The 25,571-nt window shown below is 43.9% G+C and overlaps 2 protein-coding genes across 3 annotated transcripts; both read right to left on the bottom strand.

Annotated features, from left to right (window-relative positions):
- Nucleotides 1-1,630: 1,630 nt before the first annotated feature.
- phyhd1 (phytanoyl-CoA dioxygenase domain containing 1) lies at nucleotides 1,631-9,398 on the bottom strand. 2 transcript variants are annotated; one of them, XM_083657924.1, is made up of 11 exons: nucleotides 9,219-9,398; nucleotides 7,904-8,062; nucleotides 6,954-7,029; nucleotides 6,809-6,856; nucleotides 6,669-6,724; nucleotides 6,522-6,584; nucleotides 6,126-6,147; nucleotides 5,480-5,608; nucleotides 3,614-3,718; nucleotides 3,279-3,405; nucleotides 1,631-1,984 (listed from the first exon to the last, which is right to left on the bottom strand). In XM_083657924.1, exons 1-11 carry the CDS (start codon nucleotides 9,249-9,251, stop codon nucleotides 1,942-1,944), a joined length of 861 nt encoding a protein of 286 aa, XP_083514050.1. In that variant the 5' UTR covers nucleotides 9,252-9,398; the 3' UTR covers nucleotides 1,631-1,941. The 2 variants fall into 2 exon arrangements, with proteins under 2 accessions (XP_083514050.1, XP_083514051.1); XM_083657925.1 differs by lacking the exon at nucleotides 6,809-6,856.
- Nucleotides 9,399-18,756: 9,358 nt separating this feature from the next.
- Nucleotides 18,757-23,576, bottom strand: LOC310795613 (volume-regulated anion channel subunit LRRC8A-like; the record flags this gene model as incomplete). Its single annotated transcript, XM_083657685.1, has 2 exons — nucleotides 18,757-19,032; nucleotides 21,462-23,576. 2 exons carry the CDS (start codon nucleotides 23,574-23,576, stop codon nucleotides 18,757-18,759), a joined length of 2,391 nt encoding a protein of 796 aa, XP_083513811.1.
- Nucleotides 23,577-25,571: the final 1,995 nt, after the last annotated feature.

The raw sequence follows: 25,571 nt of genomic DNA, 5'->3' as shown, positions 1-25,571 counted from the left end.
TCATGAATTATGCATCAGGAGATGGAGTTTAGCAAAGTGGAAAATCAAATGTCCTTTATTATACAATAAAAGAAAACATGAACTTATAGACTGCTAAAAAATCATGAACTTATGGACTCTGCTAAAAAAATCATGAACTTATGGACTCTGCTAAAAAAAATCATGAACTTAATGGACTCTGCTAAAAAAATCATGAACTTAATGGACTCTGCTAAAATGGCACATTTTGATCATCAGTGGGTTTTTTTCTATCTTTTTTGCAAATGGATATGATGCCTTTGTGAAGCCTTTGAAGAACATTATTTAAAGTGAGCTTCTCGATGTCTTTTTTTAATCAATCATTTAATTTAAACGTTGGAATCTTGTTTTTGCCTCTCACAGCAATGTGAAGGACACTGCTGAACATATTTGCCTTAAGAAGTATATTTTCTATCTCACATTACCTAGTATTGTAGATACTGTAGTTGAAAGCATGGTATTTGTCAAGAGGCCCCTCTCATCTACTTGTGGGCGGGTTTGGTTATAACTTCCATAGGGCAGCAACTCATTATGCTCCAGCATGACACTAATGTGAAATCCTGTACTGTAACCTGGATGCAGTTATCCTACATTCTAGTTTTGTTTGGTCAAATCACTTATTTTGCTTCATATTTCTGTGGTTTGCCGGGACCCTCAAACTATAGTAGTAAATCTATACATTAACCTACATTACACACTCAGGATCCTGAGCCTTTGGACACTGAAAAAATGCTTTAGGCCAAATGAATGAAATAAGCCTAATTTGTCCCTTCCTTTATAGCAAACCTGTTTAGCGATAGCCAAATTATTTAATATTTATTCTACATAAATATCCTCAACGGTTCGCAGGCTTAATCTCACAATCATTCTATGCATTCTGAGACGATCAATGCTCATGCCATATTTATTACGTGTATTGTTGTTTTTTTCAGCATGGATTAACATGCAATTTGGTTGATCTGTAAAAGTTTTTGGTGTTTTTTTTATGTTGTAATGATAATTTATCAGCATGGGTTTACCAGTATTTTGTGTGTTTGCCATCATCCCCCCATTTTCTTGACCACCTAGCATTGCATGTTGAGTGCACATTAAAGACCTTTCTGCTTAAATGTTTGAATTTCATTCAAGTTAAAGAAAGACACGCCTCTATTTTAAGTCATTTGTTTAATACTCATTTATGGAATTTGAGAAGAGTCAACTGTGTGACTGAGTATTTTGACTTTGGTTTAGACAAACATGAGCAATCCTTTGCCATCTCAAAGTGTCTGAGAAATCGGTTTAAGTTTACAAGATTATTTATTTGTAACATAATAAACAAGATTTGCATGTTGTGGTTTTATATCCACCTACACATTCAGTTTAAAAATGTTTGTCATCTACCAAAATGTGATCAAATGTATGTACTTGACCAGAGAAATGACTCACTGAATCACTGCTGTCTGTGTGTTGCTCAATATTTGAACAGATTGAGTAAACTGAAAATATGAGTCTGCCACACAAACATGGAGACGGATGTTGAAAAGGAATAATCCTCAATAACCTCAATAAAATTAGATCTACTCACCTGCTATTTTGTATTTTTGTGGAGTGTCAATGGAGAGTTGAACAGAGCAAAATTTAAAAAAATATTTATTCAAAGCAACATGTCTTTCACAGTCTATCAAAGATGTCTCTGGTCACAATTAACATTAATCAGGAATGTGAGTAAGCCATTAATCCACTATTTAGCATCACACATTAAGCCCAGTCATTCTTCAGTTTGTCCCTGAAACAGACCTGTATCAGAGGGATTGAAATGTGCTGTGGAGGTGATTCTGGATAGGGCTCCACAGCCACAAGGTGTCATTAGAGGTTACAAAACTAGCCATGCATCTTGGTCCTTCTCAGGAGAGCGTTGTGCCTCTGTTGAAACACATCCTTCATTTACTGGAGGGCTGGGAAGGGCAGCTCTTCTGTGGGTTGCAACCTTTCAGGTGAAAACACACAGACAAAAACAAAGGAGGAGCAGAGAAAAGAAAAGATTAGTCTTAATATCTTCTGACTTAATGTCTCTCACACCCACACACGTGCTAACAGTAGTGGTTCTCAATGCTGTTTTGTTTGTTTTTAGTGACCCCAGACATTCATAACACAGAAAAAAATGTTGTATGCTATAATTGATTTATTTTCGATCATGCAATAGTTTTAACACTATGTTGCAAGTAAATATTGAATTTGGACCAGATTTATTTGATGTATATTATTTTGGAGGGCAGCCAGAGGCAGAATAGCCAGGATGATGAGCCACAGATTCATGCACAATGTGAGGATTTAATATGTACAGGTGAGCTTGTATTCATATGTACAGGTGAGCTTGTATTCATATGTACAGGTGAGCTTGTATTTACAAGGCTGTAAATTAATGCTGACAAAATAATGATTCAAATTAAACAATCAATCATGAAAATGGAAAAAGAGCAAAGTAGGTTAGAAATATGGGCTATATCTGGTTAACACAGACCCCACTAATAGGCCTACAGCTCAGTAGTGATGGGAGGTTCGACTCTTTTTACTAACTTGAGTTTGTATGAGTGACTCAGTAAAGAGAGTCGACTTGAGTCAGTTACCATCAGAGCCTGGAGAAAAGAAAAACTCCCCCGACCAGAGCAGCTCACCAGAGACCTCCGACTGCTAGTCTGCTGGGTAACTTTCAGTTTAACCCTCGAGTTGCTCTGGCTCTGCTAACTTGAATGGGCTAAAATAATGTAATCATGCGGCACTTCTAGACTTTCTAAATGTTATTGGACCAAATCGATCAAATTCTGATAGTGAAACGAGTCATTTGGCGGGGGCTGTGTAGCTCGGTTCCTTCAGCATGTCACTAAACAGGCCACCTCCATACAGAAGAAGACTTTTCTAATAATAAGGGGGGTCACACGTTATGGCTCTATCATGACAATTATGCACATTTACATTTAGTCATTTAGCTGATTCTTTTGTGAAAATGTACAATAGGTTCAGTTGTTTGAAATCGTGGTGTTTTTATTACAGTATTATAATCATAGTAATTTGTATTGATCAATTACTAGAAATGTCAGGCGACCCCATTCGAATTCCTGGCTTACAGTGATATTCGTCTGCTGGAAAGACATGACTTAATCTGACTCTGCCAGAAGGGGGCGGTATACTGTCCCCGTCTGGCAGAGTCAGGTTATAGACATGACTAGCCTGAAGAGTGAAGATCATCACCCAGACTCCCACAATGCTGAGGTGACTCTCACCAGTTATCGGGGCTCCACAGGGTGTCCTGGGCCTCCATGATGTGGAAGGTGTAGACGTGGCGAGAGTCCTCGGAGGTGTTCTGGGCACTGCGGTGCACCACCTCCCCGTGGATCAGGACCACTCCTCCTGAACACCAGAGATCCACCATATACATGAATAAAGTGTCAATCTACTGCATTTGACCACTGTCAAAATACACAGCTTACTCTGTAACACACAATCCACATTTAGACATAATTTACAGTCCTATACTTTACAGAGGTTTTGTACAGTGCCTGAAAAGCAGCAGTCCTGCTCCTCTTCACGTTCATGAGACTGCTGAAGAGGGAATTACCCTTTTGAACAGGTGCAGCAACAAACTTGTCTTCATCGTAGGTCTGCTCTCTACCAGTGAAGTCTGTGCCCTTTGGGGTGCGGACCATACGCCGAGAGATACCACCTGGAGAAAGGAGAGGAGTATTATCAAATAAATAACATAAAATGAAAAGTTATATTATATTAGGCCATGTTCAGACTAGGAGGCCAAATCTGATTTGTGAACTTTAATGACCTATTAATGATTCTATCCAGATTGGTTTTATGAGTCTGGACGCTCCAAGTCTGATTTGTGTCACTTGTCCCAAACCACATATGGAGGTCTGGACACACACAGATCCGACTTGAACACTTGCCCAAATCAGATTTGTGGCAGTGCGGAGACACTCCCAAATCAGATTTGGGAAACCAATCAAGATAATGATGATTAATGACTTTAGCAGCAAATCGGATTTGCCTGTAATGTGAACATAGCCTTACACTAAATTAGATATGCTAGTGTGGAAGTTAAAAACCGATCTAAGAAAAACCCTCAGATACCCTCAGAAACCCTCTAAGAAAGAGACAGTCACACAGTCCTGGAATAGATAGTTGGTCTGCTTTATTGTAAGTTCACAGCTCTTATATAGGCCTCCTGGCACGCAAGTCTCATTCAGGAAGTCACAGGGACCACCCTGTTGCTCTGAGGCGGCCCTCTGCTTCCCGAGATAAGACCTGCTCACAACTTCCTTGAGAGCAACGATTTCACTGTTCACGGCCTGTGCGCTTAGCAAAATTCCACCACATATCCTCTCTTTTTGACCTTCAAAGGTCAAACCTGTGCCGTAGATCTTTTGCGCACACAGGCATCAAACAGTGACCCCGCAGCTCCTGGTCAATAACTGTTTGAAGGGAACCTTTTTTCCTGTTTGTATACATTAACTATGAAAAGGAATAACATGGTTTCCCTTTTGTAATTTGACTTACTGACGCACATGAGTGTTTGCTGGATGTTTGGCATTATACCGTTTTTGGGACTGTTAGATTTTATTCCCCTATTTTACACATAAAGCAGCAAACCTACGTATTATATCTTTGTGTCTCATTATCATTCATTTTCCTCTGACACCGTCGGCCTGACAGCATGCGTACACACGGTGACAGGGCCAGATGTTTTAACTAGGTCATTAGGGGCGACTAAATGGACAAAAATGGCAAATTAGTAGCCAAAAAGAGTGAACACAGGTTCAGCACCATGGGGAGCTCCATTTGTTAGCTACTGATCAGAATCACTTTTATCGCCACAGCATGCAAGTTACATACGAGGAACTGATTGTCTGATGGAGCACAGGTGAGCGGAGTTGGAATCAGCCAGGGAAGTGGACTATGAAAACCCTCTGGCGGAGAGAGAGGAGAGGCTGCATGCCAACTCTGTGAGCGAGGCCTGACTAAATGCTCCAACAGGAAGTAGAAGCTGTGAAGCAACAGTGAGCGCGTTGTTGTATAGAGACACTGCAGAGCGCGTCATCATTCAGAAACCACGCCCAAAACGGGGGGAAAACACAAACTCCCGTCCAATCCTAGCGTTCTCCTATGTCGCGTGCATGGTCGGGTGTTGCACAAAAAGATTGTATATACAGAAGATGAACACTCCAACTTACTTCCTTGACAGCTAGATCCACATTTTTCTTCTCGCCAATTCTCAATGGCTTCCTTGTTTTGCTCAGGAGTACAAAAAAACTTTAACTGGCGATTGTTTACATTTGTTGTCTGCGCAGCCCACCACACAACAGCTTTTAGCTATGTTTAATTCAAGAAAAATGACGCTGGTGTGAGGAAATGAACAGAGCTTTTCCCCCGTGATGGGCGTGGCCTATTTCATGCAGTGTCTCTATTGTGAGCTTACTGTTTTGTGAGCCTGGGATAAACCACAGGCAGCCGTTGTGGAGAGTGGCGTCTTCCAGAGCGATCCACATCCCCATCACTCTGCCCAGCGGCTCCGTGTACAGGAACGTGGCGTCTTGGTGTGGCGTCACTGGGAAAGAGAAAACAACCTGCTGTATTTATCAAGAACAATGTCTTGACACGAGAAATGCCATAGGAGTTTTCAAAGTCTGAGACTGTGAGCCTCCCCTCAGAGAAGGCTTGTCCATTCCATAGACACTCAACAATTGAGCCAAGATAGCCTGATATTGCTGTTTGACATACTTCAGACTGCACCAAATACATAAAGAAAGGTCTGTCTGAAGGCATTTATTAGGTTCTGACTCTGGGAAAGTGGTGGAAAACAGTCAAATTCCCCCAAAACTACTGTATCTCTTTAACTATCTCTTTAACCAAATCACACACATTTAGGCTATTCTATGTGATCTCCTCTTGCTAACTAATGTAATAACTAATGCCATATTATTTTCCGCTTCCTTTCACTGAGCCTCCCCTGAAACTGTTTGGAGCCCCGCCTCCCACTTTGAAAACCTCTGCCACAGACCTTGAGATTAACTCTAAATTAGCAATCAACCAATGGATGTGATGGATCAATGTTGCTTCCTTACCTTCTCCACCAATCCCTGGTTGCTGAAAGAGACAGATAGACAGAAATATGACATCTTATCCCAAACGATACCCTGCAGGGTGGCACGGTGGCTCAGTGGTTAGCACTGTTGCCACACAGCAAGAAGGCCGTGGGTTTCGGATCTCTCCCCGGTCCTTTCTGTGTGGAGTTTGCATGTTCTCCCCGTTTTGTGTGGGTTTCCTCCCACAGTCTAAAAACTGTGATTGTAATGTACATAATCTAGTAAAAATGTGTAGTCTGTGTATGACGTATGTAAACTGTTGTTGCACAAACTAACGCTGTACAACATTTCTCAGATGTTTGAGAATGATCAGATGTGCAGGAAATGCATGAAGGCAGGCAAAGAGATACAGCAGAGAGGGAGTGTGTGCTTTACCTTAAAAATGTACATGCTTTGCAGGATCACGGGACTTTGAAGATCCAGCTTCTTAGCGATGGCCTGTGAGAACATGAACATCTGGTGTGAGCGCTGGTTTACCTGATGCAGAGCATCATCCTGTGATACGGTTCACAGAGAACCCACCTGAATCTTGGGTGAATGTGTCATCTTTCTGTACACAGGCTCGTGGGCATGGAGTGCTAAGACAAACAGAGCAGAGTTACACTGGGTCCTTTGGAGACCCTTGGTTAAATGTCCTGCTCAATGTCTTCTTGCTACCTCACCATGTCCAACTTTATTCAGCGAGCGCTCTCTCGGCACCACGAACTCTCCTGCAAGTGTGGAGCAACGCTGCTTTTACTCTTCTCATGTTGACATTTTTCACTTTCACCGAAAATAATGGACAGAGCGACATCACGCTGAGCTCACCTTGGTCATCGAAAACTCCTTTCTCGAAGAAGAAGCGGATCTTATCGCCGCTGGTGAGGAAATAGTCAGCATTGCCCTGCGGGTGAAAGGGTTCGTATCAGTCACCTGATCCAGCCAGGAATGATTGCATTGTGGGGGAGGGGAGAGGAGCAGGGGGTTTGGGGAGACAGACTTGATTGTTAACTAGAATGTTGACATAGGGTTTGCTATTATTGCCAAAGGTTGAAGAAAGTGCAGTGAAGTGCTGGAGAGACCTAACCCTCTCTATAGCTATAAACTGAACACTGAACTAAACTGTGACCACAACAAAACAACAGATGGGACTCTTACCTGCATCTTTCGGTGCATAACAACGGCAAGCATGAGTGAAAAATAATATGCAATGAAATTGCGAGTCATTGAGACTAGAGCCCGACCGAAGAGGCCGTTATTTTTTATTATATTTTTAAAGTTTTATAGGCAGTTTTTGATAATTTTTCTGAATTCAAATTCAAATATATTTGTTCTACTTGCGTGCTTTTATTTATTTATAGTTATTTATCAAATGTATTTGATAAATGAAGTTTAGCGTTTCAGTGCACTGATGTTATTTTGGACAATAAAGTTTATTGTTAAACTGTAAAATATCATGCCTCCATTACATATCTTTGCCACAATGTTTGATATTTGAGGGATCATTGTGTTTATATAGATGTATATATAAAGTGTTTATATATGTGTTTATATTGATGTATATATAAAGAATATTGGCTGATATATCGATATCTGATTTTATTTTTACTCCCTAATATCGGTATCAGCCCCAGAAATCGGTCGGGGCCTAATTGAAACGTTCTGAATGTTTTTTTGACGTGAGGGTTAGGGTTAGGGTTAGCTCCACCCTGCTCCACTGCAGCTGGTTAGGGTTAGGGTTAGGGTTAGCTCCACCCTGCTCCACTGCAGCTGGCTACCTGTGTTTTGAGCTGCTCATCATGGTAAGTGGAGAAGGTGGTGCGGCAGTGCTCTGGAACGTCCATCCCCACCACTATCTCTGCCATCCTCTGCCTCAGCTCGTCACACTCCTGGGAGGTCAGGAGCCCGTCCAGAACCACATACCCATCCTGCTGGTACTGTCAACAACAGGGAGTCAAGTGCTGTTGAGTCAGCTTCACCCTTTCACACCGATATGGAACATGAAGCTGGAAGTGGATCCTTAAGGGTCAAAGGTCAGAGACGCTCTTTAGAAAGTGAGTGCACAGCTAGACCTTATGCTTTAGTTACTTAGAGCAGGGGTTTTCAAAGTGGGAGGGGGCCTCCCCAGGGCCAGGGGGGCTCCAAACAGTTTCAGGGGAGGCTCAGGTAAATGGAAATGAAAAACACATGAGTTAATATTAGTTATTACATAGGTTATCAAAATTTGATCACATAGTCATAGAATATTCTAAATGTGCATGATTTTAAATTAATAAAATAGAGATCCAGTAGTTTGGGGTAATTATACAGTTGTTTCCACTTTACCAGATTCACAAACAAATACATGCCTTCAGACAGACATTTTCTATGTATTTGGTGTAGTCTGAAGTATGTCAACAGTTAATATCAGGCTATCTTGGCTCAATGGTTGAGTTGCAATTGGAGCAAACAACATACTCTGAACCAATCAGAACTGAGGGGAGGCCCACCGTCTCAGACCTTGAAAACCCCTGACAGGATAAACAAGGTGACATGATGAACTGCATTTGGTGGTGTGCTTTACAGCAGTGGTGGTTCTCAACGTGGGGTCCGGGGACCACCCACCAGGGGTCCTTGGTCATATCTCTCTACCTACAATCATACATCATTATAATCATTGAATTCTGGACAAAACTATCAATATTTAGGTCAAATGGGGCTATGTGGGCCTAATTTACTGCGGCGGGGCCCTTGATAAGAAAAACTTCGGTTGAATCACTAGAGTGAACAGACTGTTCAGACACCGTTATGTAATGAGACTCTCATGACAGGCTACCGCAGCCTACTCATTACAATGAGCACATTTTCAAGCATTCCTGTATAGGTCACAGACACATATTCGTCCTAAACATAAGGATGATGCTATACACAAATCACAGAAACAATGTCTGCAGGAATATTAGGCTACTAATAAATAACGCAGGCTATAGTATTAAAATTAGCCTACGATACATCACCACCACGGCATGCAGACACCATAGTGATTTTTCATCAAGCACAGCGAGGTTTTAATGTGAGTTTTTCGGAGTGCATATTTTTTCATGTGATGCTCACCTTTTGCAGATCACGATCTGTCATAAAATCCATGGCTGGTCTGGACGGAGGGTCGAGGCGGCCGCGGGACAGCAACAATGTGTAGTTTCACCCGGGTGAGTTCTAACCATGCGAGGGCGGTGGACCCGTCTACTTCGATTAAACTGTAACCAGTACAGACGATAATAGGATTCCAGGATTTTGAAGACTCTTTCGCAACTCTCGCTCGGGGATGTGCAGTAAGCCAGAAAGACCACACCGTGTCGCTCGCGTCCTTCAGCTAAAATGTAAGCAACTGCCAAATCACAGCGACATCGTGAGGCCACTCCGGATGCCTATTAATTAAATCTATGACATTAACAAAGGATTTTTATGCTCTGAGACAACGGAGATGTGGATTTTTTAAAAGGGGCTGCAACTGATCAGGAAGATCTCCCCAATATTTTGTACTAAATAAGGGCAATGTATGGTGCAGAATTTTAAGTATCTCCCTTGTACACCCCCATACTGCAATTAGTTCTTCATAATTAGCTGTAAGAGCACAGGAGAGGAGACTGAATATACTTTTTTTTAATACAGAAAAGCCAGTATAGACAGATTTAACTTGACAACAATAACAACCGTCACAACCCACCTGAATATCCGGTTTACTTCCTGTATACATAGCTGAGCGCAGGCTGATATTCGGCTCATATTAAATGTTATCGTTAGGCCGTGTCTCCGACAGACACATTAACAGGGTAGCCTATTTCGGTCTTTATGTCTTGTAGTAGTTGTTGTTGTTGATAGTTGCCATAACAACCACCCCTGTCGGAAAGACGTGCACACGCTGGGTAGGAACATAGACTGTAAATATATTATGTACTGTCAATGGGTAGGAAGCGTTGTTGTCCCGGAGGCGATATTTTTTTTCGGATGATGGCGAAGGCTATGCGAAGGCATAACCCGCCCCTCTCTGCCTCTGATTGGCCTAGCGTCAAACTTCCATCCAAACACATTCGCAGAGGCAGAGAGGGCCAGGGGCGGGTTATGCCTTCGCTATCATCCGAAAAAAATATCGCTTCTGGTAAGCTAGCTGGCTAGCTAATGTTAGCTGCTGGTTGGTTGGCTAACTAGCGAATGTTAGCCGTTAGCTAACGTTAACTAACTAACTAGACAAACACAGACATGCAGAGCTCCAAAAACAGAGCAATTCGTTATTTTGTTACTGTAGTTTCTGCAGAGTAACGTCCATGTACCTTTATGGATTGCACGGGTTGGTATTGCAAAGGGATCTGACGGGGGGAGGAAGTCCATATATGGTCCATCCGGTCATGGTTGCACAGGACATTACGTCATCACAGGATAACGCGATTGGCTGGCTCAGATCTGTTCAAATCTGAGCCAGCCAATCACGTTGTCCTGCACTGTTTGGGACGTGTATAAAAGGCAACCGCTTTTAGGAGAGGAAGGGAGAGGAGAGGAGAGAGGGGGAGAGGAGAGGAGGGGAGGGGGGAGAAGAGAGGAACCAGAGGAGGGGGAGAGGAGAGGAGAGAAGAGCGGAACCAGAGGAGGGGGAACCAGAGGGGGAGGATGGGAGAGGGGGAGAGAGGAGAGGAGAGGGGGAGAAGAGGAGGGGAGAGGAGGAGGAGGGGAGAGGGGGAGAGGAGAGGGGGGGGGGAGAAGAGGGGAAAGGAGAAGAGAAGGGGAGAGAAGAGGGGAGAGGAGATGAGAGGAGAGGAGGGGGGAGGGGAGGAAGGGAGGAGAGGAGAGGAGAGCGCCGCCAGTGGCACCACCCCGCTGGGCACAGACACCCAGGCCAGCCACCCCAACCTCCAGGCTGCCACCACCCTGGCTAAGTGCCCCTCTGCTGGGCAGCCACTCCCACCACCAGGCTGCCACCACCCGCCCTGCCCCTCACCCTGCCCGGGTCCCACACTAAAATATATCTCCCATCCTGAAAATGCGGCAACTAATTAATTTTTTTGCAAGGAGTCGAACAAATACACAAAACACAGCAGCAGTAACAAGGCATGCTTGGGCAGGAGTGCTCCTGTGGAAAATAGTGCCATTCTGATGTAATCCCCCATCCGACCAGTGCAGTGAGAGGCAGCAATGTGCCGCAAGGCATCTAGTCTGCCGGAAAACTAAAAGAAGAAGAATAACAACAAGGCAGGCTTGGGGTGGGCCATTTTGCTTGGGGCAGCAGCAGCTAGAGGGACCATTTATGGTGTAACACACAACACAGACAGGTGATACAAAACAAGACCGGTGACAGCAAAATGCCAGCTTTGTAACCAATTACTGTTTCCAGGGAGCAAATAATAAATTAATATTTAAATAAGTAATACATTTCCACTGCTGAGGACTTTCCCCTGAAAGAATAAAACTAGCCAAACGTCAGCTATGCTCCAAACGTAAATCAGGAATAAACACTCATTGTGAAACAGGATTTACTGTTAAGTGTTTACTTTATTATCGTGTCAGAATGGTAGAAAAGTAGTGGCTGAACATTAGGAAATCAAAGTTCAATTGTCCATTTTTACATAGTCTGTCCACTTAAAAAGCCAGTGTTCATTTGGCTCGGCAACAGTAATAAAGTCTTTTGTTACATATGGTAGTGTTGATTAAGATAGTCATTCCTTTCCCTCCTCCTTTAATTGTATGTTCAACCAAATTAATCAATATTCAATAACGTTTCATAGCTCTCGCTTATGGTCAAATGGGTGGCATTCAGTACGGCTATATTCCAAACAAGGTCAGCATCAATAACATAACTAAAACAGCCCTGACGCTGAATGAAATGATGTGAAACACAAGGGGGGAAAGTCAATCAAAATGAAAGGCTTTGACCGTTTTCTCTTTCTTATCCCTTAACTCTACATTAAAATACAGAGAGATTTGCATTTACATAGTAAATACAATCATGTCTTCAGAGAAATATATTATATACATAAGAAATGTAGATTAAATGCAAATTATGTCATCATGGCAGTATGAGAATAATACAATTTTGGGGTTGTTACCCAAGTGGTTAAATGAAATGGTAGATGGGAGACACTTGTTTAAAATGATAAATCAATTGTCATGATGTGTAGTGTTACAAAAATGCCCACACCTCCGGCCGAGACCCCCCTTCAGAACCCTGAACCCCCCCCCCCCCCCATAGATTGTCAAGTGTTCAGTTCAGTTGTGTAATCCTGTCTGTTCTTTTGACAGGAGCTGTGTCCACTCACCAACCAACACACACTATATCTGCTAATCCAGAGTTCGGACACTGATACACTACGTTACTGCATGCTGCAGAGCTCTCTCTGGGTCTGGGACACTTTCCCTCAGAGGGCTGGTTATGGGAGGGAACCGTTCACTTGGCCAGTCATATGCCAGTGATGGCTTCAGCCCTCTCCAATCAGTAACGACTTTGCGATCAGACGACACGGGAGGCGCAGCCCATTTTTCGAACCGCTCTCTCATCGGTGCTACGACCTGTCACTCACTCAATTTCAACCCGCCTTCAAAACCAGCAGTGGCTGTTAACTGGCACAGACTCACTTATGTAGTATGCGGAGCGCAGCGATTCAACGTAATATTGGAGTCTTGGGAGATAGACTACTGTAAGACATATGTCATCACAACATACACAGTAGACCACTTCTGATCGTTCATCTGTTAACATACAGAGGGGGGGCAGTGAACGACAAACAGCTTTCATAATGTACGTTATTGATGAACTGAACAAACCAAAAGGCATTAAAAAAAGTCACCAAAACTTCCAAGTTGCAATGGAATCAGTTGGCTGACCTCATCAGACTCTGCAGGAAGGGAGTGGTTCTGCTCTCTGTCCATCATCTCATGACTCAAAGGGAAGTGACTACCAAGGACTGCAATGCCTACTGTTGCAGGTCTGAAGGTCAGATAAAGAACGGGGCTGATTCTGGACCAAAACCCTCCTGGATAATCAAAGCGTGTCTGTGGCTCTAAGGGAGCAAAATGAAAACAAAATGAGATCCAGAAACAAGTGGCTAATTTAGGCGACACTTTTCTTTCCAGGGATCAGATGCTGTTTCATAATGCAGGCCAGCGTCAACATAATCACCAAAGCTGAAATGGAGAAAAGAGAAGAGATATGTCCAGAGAGAAACGCTGCACGATAAGTGTTCAAAAACAACAGTCTGCCCACAGGCCACTTCAACAAACGCACCAATGTTGCACATTTATAGCTGTGAACGAGCTCCCAGTGACACCCTGAGATACATTTCTATAGCACTCTCAAAATGAACTGTCATATCAACTACAAACTACAACCAAGTAGTTCGGGTTAGATGTAGGTCAGCGTCTTGTTCTTAATGCTCAATAAGCAAAAAAATAAAGAAAAAAGATTTCATCATGTGTCTAGTCAGACTATCCAACCGCTAAGGACTCGACCAGCGAGTTCATCACAATAACTGACGTGCATCATCTGACACTTGTGTACTTGGTGCACTGCAGGCAGGAGAGTTGAAGCCTCAGCAGCAGTGGAAACTGCATTGCACCACCACAAAGGGTAAAGTTACTAGATCACATTTTCTTTGCAACGACATAAAAGATGTCCCATCTGTTACTGTATTTGTAGACTGGCTTCTCCCTGAGACTGAGCCAGCCGATAGGTTAACTGTGCCTGGCTGAGCCACGTGTAACGTATAGGGCAAGCCGACTTAATATAAGTCCAAGTGTGCAATAAAGTTAATTGGCACGTAATGTATACTTACTCTACGTATTTTGCTTACTTTAGACGTAGTCTACTTATTTTTGCTTCTATCGCATTTACTACTGTTTATTCTATGCTATGTTGTGTTCTTATTCTTCTTATTTTGCTTACTATCGCATTTACTACTGTTTATTTTATGCTATGTGTGTTCTGTGAGCGAGCTACTGTAACTTGTCCCAATTTCCCCCCGGGGATCATTAAAGTCTTTCTGATTCTGATTCTGTTCCTGTTTTGACCACACATCTGCACGTGTGTTTAACTAACTGAATTACTCGCCTACTTCGCAGTCATTTCTTTGCCTCAGTGGTCACTCTCGCTCCAGAACTGAATGAAAAACATGTTTCGGTCCTTGTTTGACGCTGCAGAACCCTAACCATGTTCAGTCAGTGCAGACATGCCAAGGTGGTTTAACACACCACTTGAACCTTTTAGTATGCATTGGGCCATTGAAAACAATTGGTGCGTTTGAAAATGTGCACACTTCTGCCGTTAAGGCTTTTCTCTGAGGTTGTCCGTTTCTTTCAATTCCCGTTTTTCTCGGTGACCATTGCTCCTGACTTCAGAGCAGGCAGCAAGTCTTTAACGTTTCCAAGACAGACTGAGGCTCCTTTCAGACAGTACTGAAAGACCACAGAGTGAGGCTCTTTTCAGACAGTACTGAAAGACCACAGAGTGAGGCTCTTTTCAGACAGTACTGAAAGACCACAGAGTGAGGCTCTTTTCAGACAGTACTGAAAGACCACAGAGTGAGGCTCTTTTCAGACAGTACTGAAAGACCACAGAGTGAGGCTCTTTTCAGACAGTACTGAAAGACCACAGAGTGAGGCTCTTTTCAGACAGTACTGAAAGACCACAGAGTGAGGCTCCTTTCAGACAGTACTGAAAGACCACAGAGTGAGGCTCTTTTCAGACAGCACTGAAAGACCACAGAGTGAGGCTCTTTTCAGACAGTACTGAAAGACCAGGTGGGAGCACTTCATTGCTAACCTCTCTAGGCCTAGAAGGTCAGTTGGATAGAGGATAGAGCCAAGGCCTCCGTGAAACAAAATTCATTGTGAACAAAGGTGCAGTTGTCTCATTTTATTGAGACTTTCCTTAACTCTCTTAGAAAGTAAAATAAAAAAAGAAAGAAAGAAACAGCTGGTAACAATAAGAGCACATGCCATACCACTGGTATGCATGAAAGAAAGATGTGAAACATTTGAGCTATACATTTTACAGCACATGAAAAAAAAACGTGATGTTTGCAATCATTAACAGGACATACAGCTTGTAAAAAGTAAGGCCATGTTTGTAACGAGAGATGCCTGGCTGCAGTACAAATAGCAAGTTTACTCCAAATGACGCTATTAAATCCACGGTATTAGCAACTAAAGTGTTTCAAGCCGAAAGAGCACATTGCACTAATTTGGACTGTATATCTGGAAATCAAATATCCTGCAAACTCTCTAAGCGAATAAATGTCTCTTTTGTGGCACGACCAAAGCTAACGGTTTCTTCACGGCACGCAGTAAGTGACTGCATGCCGTGTTCCCTTCCTCTTGAATGAATGAACAGAGTAAATGTCCAGTTTACTCTGAAGTAAACTGTGGATGACGGCTATGAGAGCTAGCTAGCATACAAACAGCTGGGCACTTGAGTCGTTAACGCAGACTTTTCAACAGAGGCCAAACTTGGCAGCTAGTGAAGACACTCCTGTCTGGCACTTACAGGACTTCATCCACTTGGAGGCGCCATATAGTGTAATAAGTCATTCATGGTCTCACATTGCGCATAAAAAAAGTGCCTTGATTCTTGCGTGTTTCAATAGTGCGCTCTTCTGTGTTATGATCAGAGTTGTGCAGCTTTGCATAATTATCTGTTACTTCAATGAAACAAACGAAAATTGTGGCATATACGTTTCTGAATGTCTGTGTCCCCTTGCCTTACAGGGACATGTTGTACAGACTACATTGTGTCCCCTTGGCTTACAGGGACATGCTGTACAGACCACATTGTGTCCCTTTGCCTTACAGGGACATGCTGTACAGACCACATTGTGTCCCTTTGCCTTACAGGGACATGCTGTACAGACCACATTGTGTCCCCTTGGCTTACAGGGACATGCTGTACGGACCACATTGTGTCCCCTTGGCTTACAGGGACATGCTGTAAGGACCACATTGTGTCCCCTTGGCTTACAGGGACATGCTGTACACACCACATTGTGTCCCCTTGGCTTACAGGGACATGCTGTAAGGACCACATTGTGTCCCCTTGGCTTACAGGGACATGCTGTACGGACCACATTGTGTCCCCTTGGCTTACAGGGACATGCTGTAAGGACCACATTGTGTCCCCTTGGCTTACAGGGACATGCTGTACACACCACATTGTGTCCCCTTGGCTTACAGGGACATGCTGTAAGGACCACATTGTGTCCCCTTGGCTTACAGGGACATGCTGTACGGACCACATTGTGTCCCCTTGGCTTACAGGGACATGCTGTACGGACCACATTGTGTTCCCTTGCCTTACAGGGGCATGCTGTAAGGACCACATCGTGTCCCCTTGGCTTACAGGGACATTCTGTACGGACCACATTGTGTCCCCTTGCCTTACAGGGACATGCTGTAAGGACCACATTGTGTCCCCTTGCCTTACAGGGACATGCTGTACAGACCACATTGTGAAATTAGAATCATGTCGATGAAGCAACATTTGTTTAAATATTATTAGCCTTCAACTGAACAAAGTAAACTATTGAACTTTAAGCATACTCCTAAATGTACCATCATGGCAATGTACAAGCAGCTTAAAATTAGTCATAAACAACACAGTCAAGGCATCAACGACTGTGTTAAAATATATTTAAGCAATATAGCATGAGAGCCAGTGTGTTGTGGCAAATATATCCCGCTGATCAGTTGTTATCCCACGAGGCCGGTTAAGAGTGAGGGCGCGCGAGAGAGGGGTTAAAACATTAGCCTGCGTCTATTCTTGTACAAAACATAATTTTCTGCGAAGTATTAGTAAAGTTATAAGCGAAGATCGATTCACAAGGATCTGACAGCTGTCTCCGCCATTTGTTTTTTCTACACTGTCATTTGAGGTAACCAAAGCCTTTTAGTAAGAGTTGCCATGGCAACTCAATAACCCATGGCCATGGGTTATTGGAGTGGGTTATTGGATTTATACAATGGCTGTGAACCAATCAGATTGCTTGATTTGAGAGAGCCGTTTTATAAAAGCCTGTATAGCATTCAGTCATCCAGAACCACTCATTTTGGTTCACCTTTAAGATGAACCAATTGAAATGCACATACCAAGGAGTGAGTGTACCATGTATGTCTGTAGCATTTAGTCGAGCAAATTTGATCAAAACAACTTGATCTTGCTTCTACAGGCCCCATATAACATACTATACTGTACAGTACACTGTATTATATTATACTATATATATTATACTATACTGTACAGTACAGTATAGTATGTTTCACATGCCCTGAATAAGACACATCAGTGGTTGTGTGGCAAAAAATAATAATTAAATAAATTGTGCATTTCTTGACCATGTTTCCACAGCTCCTAACAAACAGCCCGTCACACAGGCCTTAGAATCAGTGACTGCACGGTATTTAGACATCGGCCTGTAGAGATTCATCTCTAATCCATTAGTTCCCACCGGACGTTTCATCCTTTTCTTTGACACAAGTTCATCAGTCTTCTGAGTAAAGTCCTGAGCTGTGGCCACTTTGAGAACAGAGACACAGAGTTTGTTAGGCAGCTCCTGTTGGATGATTTGGTGATCTTCATCAGGATCCTGGGCATGATCTTCATCAGGATCCTGGGCATGCTAAACATGTAGGCAGCATGAGGAAAATGAAGGGGCCAAACTCTCTTCCCTCAAGAAATTTGAAGTTGCGCTATAATCCATTGATTAATATATGGTCTTCTGGGACTCACTCCGCAGCAACTGCAAATGGATTGGTAAACATTTCAAAAGGACATTTCTGAGTTTCAAGGCCAGAGGAAGGTCAGGCTAATTGTTTTCAGCAATTTGTCGTATATCCATAAACTGTTATATTATATTATAATTATAATAATATCCACTGTAAGCCAGTCGCTGACGAGGCTGAATCATGAGCAGTTTGCAGTCTGTTGCATTTCACATGCATATTCAACATCTCCTGTTTGCATCCCGCAGCGTCATCTTCAGGACGTAGAAACGCTCAATTCTGTCACACAGAAAAGCCACATTACTAACGACTTTTCAGAGCCAAACTGTTTCTCCTTAGTGGCCATGCTGGTTTCCTCACGCATCTCGTAGAATCTGCTTCGCACTTTTCCTCATGGCGAATGTGAGCTTCATCACACTCATCTGCCTTCTGCAGCAACATTCTTCAAGTCATTTTGAATGAGACAGTTAGCTTGTTAGCTTGTTAGCTAGGTGTTAGCTTGTTAGCTAGGTGCCAGTGAGCGATGGGTAATGAGGCTGTGTTTGGAAAGTGTGTTGGACGGGGGTGAGGGCTGCGTCCACAAAGCGTGCAAGAGTACTATGTGTGGCAAAGAGGACTTCTATTCCCACCATCTGCATCTTCATCTCGACCTGCCAGAGTGAACCGACAACCCAGACCCATCTTCAGGCGGGTCAAACTTCTGGGTGGGTTCTGGGTGGGCCGGTCTGTAGATCTTTAGATTGACACGTGTGCTTTATAGGTCCAGCCAGGAAAGCCCAGGACAACAATCAACCAACCCTCACTTTTCGGAGCCCACATGGACATATTATATCAACTTGAACCTGAATCTCTCCTCGGCTCTTTCTCCAATCAAACGTCTCACTTTCTGCAGATCTCAAACTTGCTCCTTATCGGCCCTCCATAGCTGCTCCTTGACTTCAGACGGCAGTGTGTTGAACAGGTCCTCCTCCACCACCAGACCGCTCCTCTTCAACAGCCGACAGTCGCCCAGCTCCACTGGGAGACACTCCAGACGGTTCCCTCTCAGCTCCAGCTGGGTCAAGCCAGTTAGTTCTCCAAAGCGTGAGGGCAACGTCTGCAGGCAGTTGTTCCCCAGGTTCAGAGTGCGCAGCTTCTTACATTGGAACAGCTCTGGGGGCAAGGTCTCAATCTGAATGGGAAATGGTTGGGAGAGAGAAGACACATCATGGGTAGAACTAACCAGTGAATAGAGGTTTCAGTTGTTGATTTTTCCCACGGCGCTGGGCCAGTGCAAATCCTTTGCAAAACATTACAATATTTGAGATTTTTTATTTTATTTTAAAAAATGTGTATGAAAATGAATTTCTCCATTGTTTAATAATACCGTTGTTTAATTTGTAATCAAGTATTTGTTAATTAGCCTATTGCAGACAGCCCCTCCCTTTTAGTTTCTGATTTCTGTGTGGTTCTGATGGAGGGGGGGGGGTGTAAGGGGAGTGGCTAGGCGGGCTAGGGGAATATGGGTGGTGGTGGGAGGGGGGGGGGTGTAAGGGGAGTGGCTAGGCGGGCTAGGGGAATATGGGTGGTGCTGATGGAGGGGGGGTGTAAGGGGAGTGGCTAAGCAGCTGTGGGTGGTAGGGGCGTGGTCCCATAAAGCTGAATGGCCACACACACACACACACACACACACACACACACACACCACTGCGCCGTGGGCTTAAAGGTTTGAGCTTGTTAATTCACACCCTGGTGGTTACTGGTTAGTATAATAAACTTAATGGTTGAAGCTTTGTTCCAGGAACAAGTGGAATTGTAGGTACTTGAGTTGTAATTCCACTTTTGCCCAATCTACAAATCAAAGCTGTAGCAGGAATGACTTTCAGTAAGTCCAGTTCAATGCTATCCAGATGATTAGAGATCAGGTCCTCTTTAATACCAACCTGGACACAACGTTCACCAATTACACAACTCGTTAGGGCTAACGATGTGCTACGGGTGTAAAGCGGAGCCACGAAAGCCTTCAAACACCACAAGGGTCCCAATAAAGAGCTATTTTCGACTGCATACAAACCTGCTGGAAGCTATTTTCAGGGTGCAGCCACAGTAAAACGACAATAATAGTATCCCTTACTGAAACCATATGATGTACACATGCTCTTAAAGGTCTCAAATTATGCTATATTTAGCAAAAGTCTTTAACCCATTGATACCTGATGCAGCATTTGCGTGTATATCCCTCATTTGTGTGTGTATCCCTTTAAGACCGCGAACCGCGTCACGCGGTCTTAAAGGGATACGCACACAAATGCTGCATCAGGTATCAATGGGTTAAAGGTCTCATATTATGTTTAGCAGAGGTCTTTAAAACAAGGTTACAAATTCTGTTGCAAAAGAAACCGCCCATCAAACAGTGTTGTTTTCTTTAATTCCTCACAAGTGGACAAACTGCATCTTCCTGTGAATCAGATTCCTACAGAGATGAAAGTATGAAGTGTCTTAATTGAAGGTCAAACTAACATGAAGTAGCATCTGCATCACCAGAAGCCAAATGGAATTAAAGGGACATCTCTCACTTTGCCGTGAAGTAAATGTCATCATTAATAGATGTCATCATTAATAACCACATGATGTCATCATTAATAACCACATGATGTCATCATTAATAACCACATGGCCTCAAAGTCATCATCATTTAATGATAAGCAAGTAAAGCAAGTCACGTTCTAAAGAAAGGACGCCCTTTGGGTTCGAAAATGTACGGAAGTTGCCTTCTTCCCACTTGGTGAGGGTTTATTGGAAAACCATGTTGTTGGAAGTCTAAAGGAGACTGGAATAATGTGAGCGGCCATGTGCTCTTCTGAAAGTGGAGAAGTGGAGGAGTCACAATGTAAACAGGGTGAGGAGCACATCTAAAACTAGTCTTCTATAACAATTACACGTAGACGTTCCTAATGGATTCTATTCATCAGCCTAGTTGACTATAAATGGACTAGCTGTAGAAATCTGGGCTTCATTCCAGAAAGAGGAGCCCTTTTCTCTCAAGGTTTGATGGCACTTACCATGGTTTGACTGCTGTGTACAGAGGAGGATTGCGTTTACAACATGCCACTGATTCAATGCTTCAATGAATTAGGACATTTTAATAGCCACAATCCAGGGTTTTCACTCAGGAGGAGCGATTCAATTTGTTAATTTTTTTATTTAGCTGGAGAGCAACATCAAATTCCAGACTATTAATATTGGGAGTTGACAAGGCCTTAACTGCTAAACTGGCAAAGCCTCAGTCTGAGTCATGCGCTTATCTTTAAAGCCATAATTCCCAACCTGCCCACTAACATCTCAGTATATTTATGATAAGTCTGACCTTCTGATTACCCTATCTGGCCTTTGAGCCTATTCAAACATGGAAGAGAGATAGGAGGGTTAAGAGAGGGGCAGTGAATCTTGCTAGGCACATAGGAAATCAAATAAACTTTCACCAAGATGCACGCACGCGCACACACACACACACACACACACACACACACACACACACACACACACACACACACACACACACACACACACACACACACACACACACACACACAGGGAAGAGGAAACAGAACCAGATCTCACCCTGTTTGCTGTCACAGCAAAGTACTGCAGGTTCTGGAGGAAGCCCACGTCAGCGTGGATGCTGGTCAGGTTGTTGTGACTCAGGTCCAAGAAGCGCAGCTTGCGGCAGAAGAAGAGTTGGCTGGGGATTTTCTCGATCTTGTTTCTGTTGAGATACAGCCGTTCCATGTTGGTAAGGGTACCGATCTGAATGGGGATATAGGCGATCTGGTTGTACCACAGCTTCAGGCAAACCAGCCGGTGCAGGTGCTGGAAGCTGATGATCTCCTCGATTGTCTTGAGATTGTTGTCCTTCAGGTCAATCTCCTGCAGGTTGTGCAAACTAAAGATGGAGTGTGGTATGCGCTCCAGGTCACAACGGACGAGCTCCAGTTCTGTTAGGTTCACCATTTTCTTAAGGCTGTTGAGCACCATCAGCTTGGTACCCTCGTTATTGATGGAGAGCTTCTGGAGGTGGACGCCCACATCCGTCACCACCTGAGGCAGCTTGGTCAGGTTGCTCTTCAGACGGAGCACTTTGAGCCTTTTGAGTTCCCGGAGCCCGTCGATGACGATGTAACGGTTGTTCTCGGCACTCAGGTTCCCAGTTAGGTGCAGCTCACAGAGGTTCTTCAGGCTGTAGATCCACAGGGGGATCTCCTTGATGTCCGTGAACTTGATGTGGAGGGACTTGAGGTTCTCCCTCAGGAAAGCGAGAGCTGGAGCCTCAATTTTGGCCGGTGTGTGATAGAGCCACATCTCCCTCAGGCTGGCCAGCTGGGCAATGATAGGAGGGATGGTTACGTCGGGGATGAGCTCCAGCTTGAGCACTTCCAGCTCCAGTAGGTCAAACACTGTATCTGGGATCCCGCTCAGCATGAACAGATGCAGCTCCAGCTTCTCCTGGGAGTTCTTGGTGATACGCTGCCTCAGCTTCTCCAGCGTCCACTCGTTGTTCAGGTTCAGCTGCCTCAGCTTGTTCTCGCTCACCTCTGAGAGGAACACGGCAAAGCGCTTGGAGTAGAGAGGGTCATACTGGTCGATCATGTGCAGCATGAAGGCAAAGTCGTTCTTCACGTCGGGGATGTCGCTGTAGCTGCTCTCTTCGCGGATCGATTCAAACGAGTAACGTTTGAGGGAGCGACTGAGCATCCAACAAAGAGTGTACATGCAGATCAGACCATAAACCCCCACCAAGCTGATGTAGAAACAGGCTAAAATCTTGAACAGAGTCGCTAAGGGGTGAGCACAATGGTACATGCTGTACCCAGTTAGCTTCTCAATGTCCACTGTGCACACCACACTGAACTTGATGTAGCGCACGTAATAGGCCGTGTAGGAAATGATAAATATAAACTTGATGACTTTGATGATGGTCTGACGTATGTAAAGCCGGTACACGATGTCACCCTCCTCTACGTGGATCCTGAACTTCTTCACTTTCTCAAAAAGGGCCTTGGCCTGCTCTCCTTCCTTTTTGTCTAGAACCCCAGTTTCAGAACGATCTACAATTCCTTGTTCGAGTCTGGACTTTGTTCGCTGGAGCATGGGAACGCTAGCCTCAACGTCCTCACTCACACACGAGGCCTTCTTGTCCATTGAACCATTCATTTTCCCAAGAGGCTTAGGGTCACTCTCCTCCACCACGGTCTCAGACAAAGCCCTGGTTGTCCATGGGGAGTCAAAACACTTCAGGAGGATGGAGACAAAGTGTTCCAGTTTAGAGCTTGTCCGGGGGAACTTGAACCAGAAGTTGCTGCAGGCCAGGAAGATAAGGGTGTGGAGCAGCACCAGATAGGGGAAATATTTAGCAAACCAGTGTAGTTTGTTCTCATAGCAGACGGCATCGACATAGTTGTACTGGTGGCGGTCGAGCTCATACTGAATGCCTCTTGGTTCCGGCGCATAGGGGATGGTCACGTTCTGGACCGGGACGGTCTCACACGTCCTGTTCACCACCCACTTGCAAGGCAGGCAGATCATCTTGTCCTGCGTGACCTGCAGTGTGCCACCGAACACAGCAATCATCAGCATGACGATTGAGATGTAGTCTGTGAAAACGTCCCACCATGGCTTCAGGATGCGGTACGCCGGCTGGGTGTCAGCAAAGTAGCGGAGCTCTGTGATGGGAATCATGATGGTTTATCTGGAAAGACAGAGAAAGAAAATACAGTTAGTAGGTGCCATGCCAAATCCATAAAACTACCGGTATATTTAAGCAATATAGCATGAGAGCCAGTGTGTTGTGGAAAATATATCCCGCTGATCAGCTGTTATTATAACAGCTGAGCAGCGGGATATATGCCACAACACACGCTGCTCGAGTGCTATATTGCTTTTATGAAACGGTTTCCAAGTATGATAATATAATAATAATAATAATACTATAAGTCCGACTGGCATGTCATTCTGATAGAGTCAGTTGAAACACTACTGTAAGGCGGGACCGCAAGAACGTGCGGGTGATTTGATTGGATCGTTCTGGAGACTGAAGTTGACATTGGCCAATCCTGGCGCTTGCTGAGAAGCTGAGAGCTTTCTGGAAAGCCCGACACGCAGCTCGAGCGCAGTGCTGCATTCTCAGCGCTTGCTGAGAAGCTGAGAGCTTTTCTGCAAAGCCCGACACCAACTAACGTTACGGGGTTAAATGCGGGGTTAAATGCGGGGTTAACAGCCTTTTTTTTGCAAAGAAGACATTAGCCCGCGTCTATTCTTGTACAAAACATAATTTTATGCGAAGTATTAGTAAAGTTATAAGCGAAGATCGATTCACAAGGATCTGACAGCTGTCTCCGCCATTTGTTTTTTCTACATTGTCATTTGAGGTAACCAAAGGCTTTTAGTAAGAGAGTTGCCATGGCAACTCAATAACCCATGGCCATGGGTTATTGGAGTTGGTTACTGGATTTATACAATGGCTGTGAACCAATCAGATTGCTTGATTTGAGAGAGCCGTTTTATAATTTTTTTATATACAATGGGCATTTTAAAATGTTTCGGGGTAAATCTTGTACTATCAACATATTCAGTAGTGGGGGAGCCTTCTGTGTGTCAGACTGAACATTATCTGAGTCTTTGCTTATTTTTTTTAATTCACTGTCATTTATCCCCTTCTATGCAAACAAGCTCCGCCCTACAATCATGTTCTATACACAGACACAAAAATGGTGGTCTCTAATCTAAGTGGGAGACTAATGGATCCACGCGCAGACACTCGGCAGGCCTAACACACTGATATCAACATGGCATCATCACTGTAGACATCATTGATGACATCAGCAGCAGCGGTGACATCATCTATCATCATCAGCAGTGACATAATCTAACAGTAATTATTTATTTTCCTGATTGCTCAGAAATGACTGAACATGGACACACTATATTAATATCATTAAGTAGCAGGACATTCCCTGTGAAATAGAATAGTTGATTTAATACACCCGATATCTTCCAGCGTATGAATGGTGGCAATGACATTATAAAAACATAATACACAATCACTCTCTTTATAATCGAGGCCAGAGAGAGAAACACACACGCACACACTTACTTTTAGGCTTAGGCAACGTCCCAAATGAATAAATCTCATAAAGCCTTACATGCTGAAGAACTCCAACTTGTTTAGTACAATTAGGAGATTATCTTTATGATGCCTTTCATAGTCAAATTTTCAAAGTCATCCCAGTCAGCTGTTTTGAGGCCAAGTGTGTCTGCTGCCAGACTGGCAGTGTTAGTGAGCACTGTGTTGGTGAGGTGAGCACAGTGTTAGTGAGGTGAGTGTTAGTGAGCACAGTGTTAGTGAGGTGAGCACAGTGTTAGTGAGGTGAGTGTTAGTGAGGTGAGCACTGTGTTAGTGAGGTGAGTGTTAGTGAGGTGAGTGTTAGTGAGGTGAGCACAGTGTTAGTGAGCACTGTGTTAGTGAGGTGAGCACCTGGCAGGTACAGATGCTGAGATTAAACAGCTGTCACACTATCAGATCCAAATCCAAATCCAAGCGGAACGATGTTATCAAAGATTTCTGTTTCCCATTTAAACACAAGGTTTAGAGGAGTGGATTAAAATAACATCTGTATCTCTTCTCCTCTCACTTCCTGACAGGAAGAGGATGAAAGAGTAAATCTCTCAAAGAAA

This window comes from Poromitra crassiceps (genome assembly GCF_964638095.1).
Source record: "Poromitra crassiceps genome assembly, chromosome: 21".
NCBI lineage: Eukaryota > Metazoa > Chordata > Actinopteri > Beryciformes > Melamphaidae > Poromitra > Poromitra crassiceps.
The sequence above is the reverse complement of the archived record's forward strand: the minus strand, read 5'-3'. Positions and strand labels throughout refer to the sequence as shown.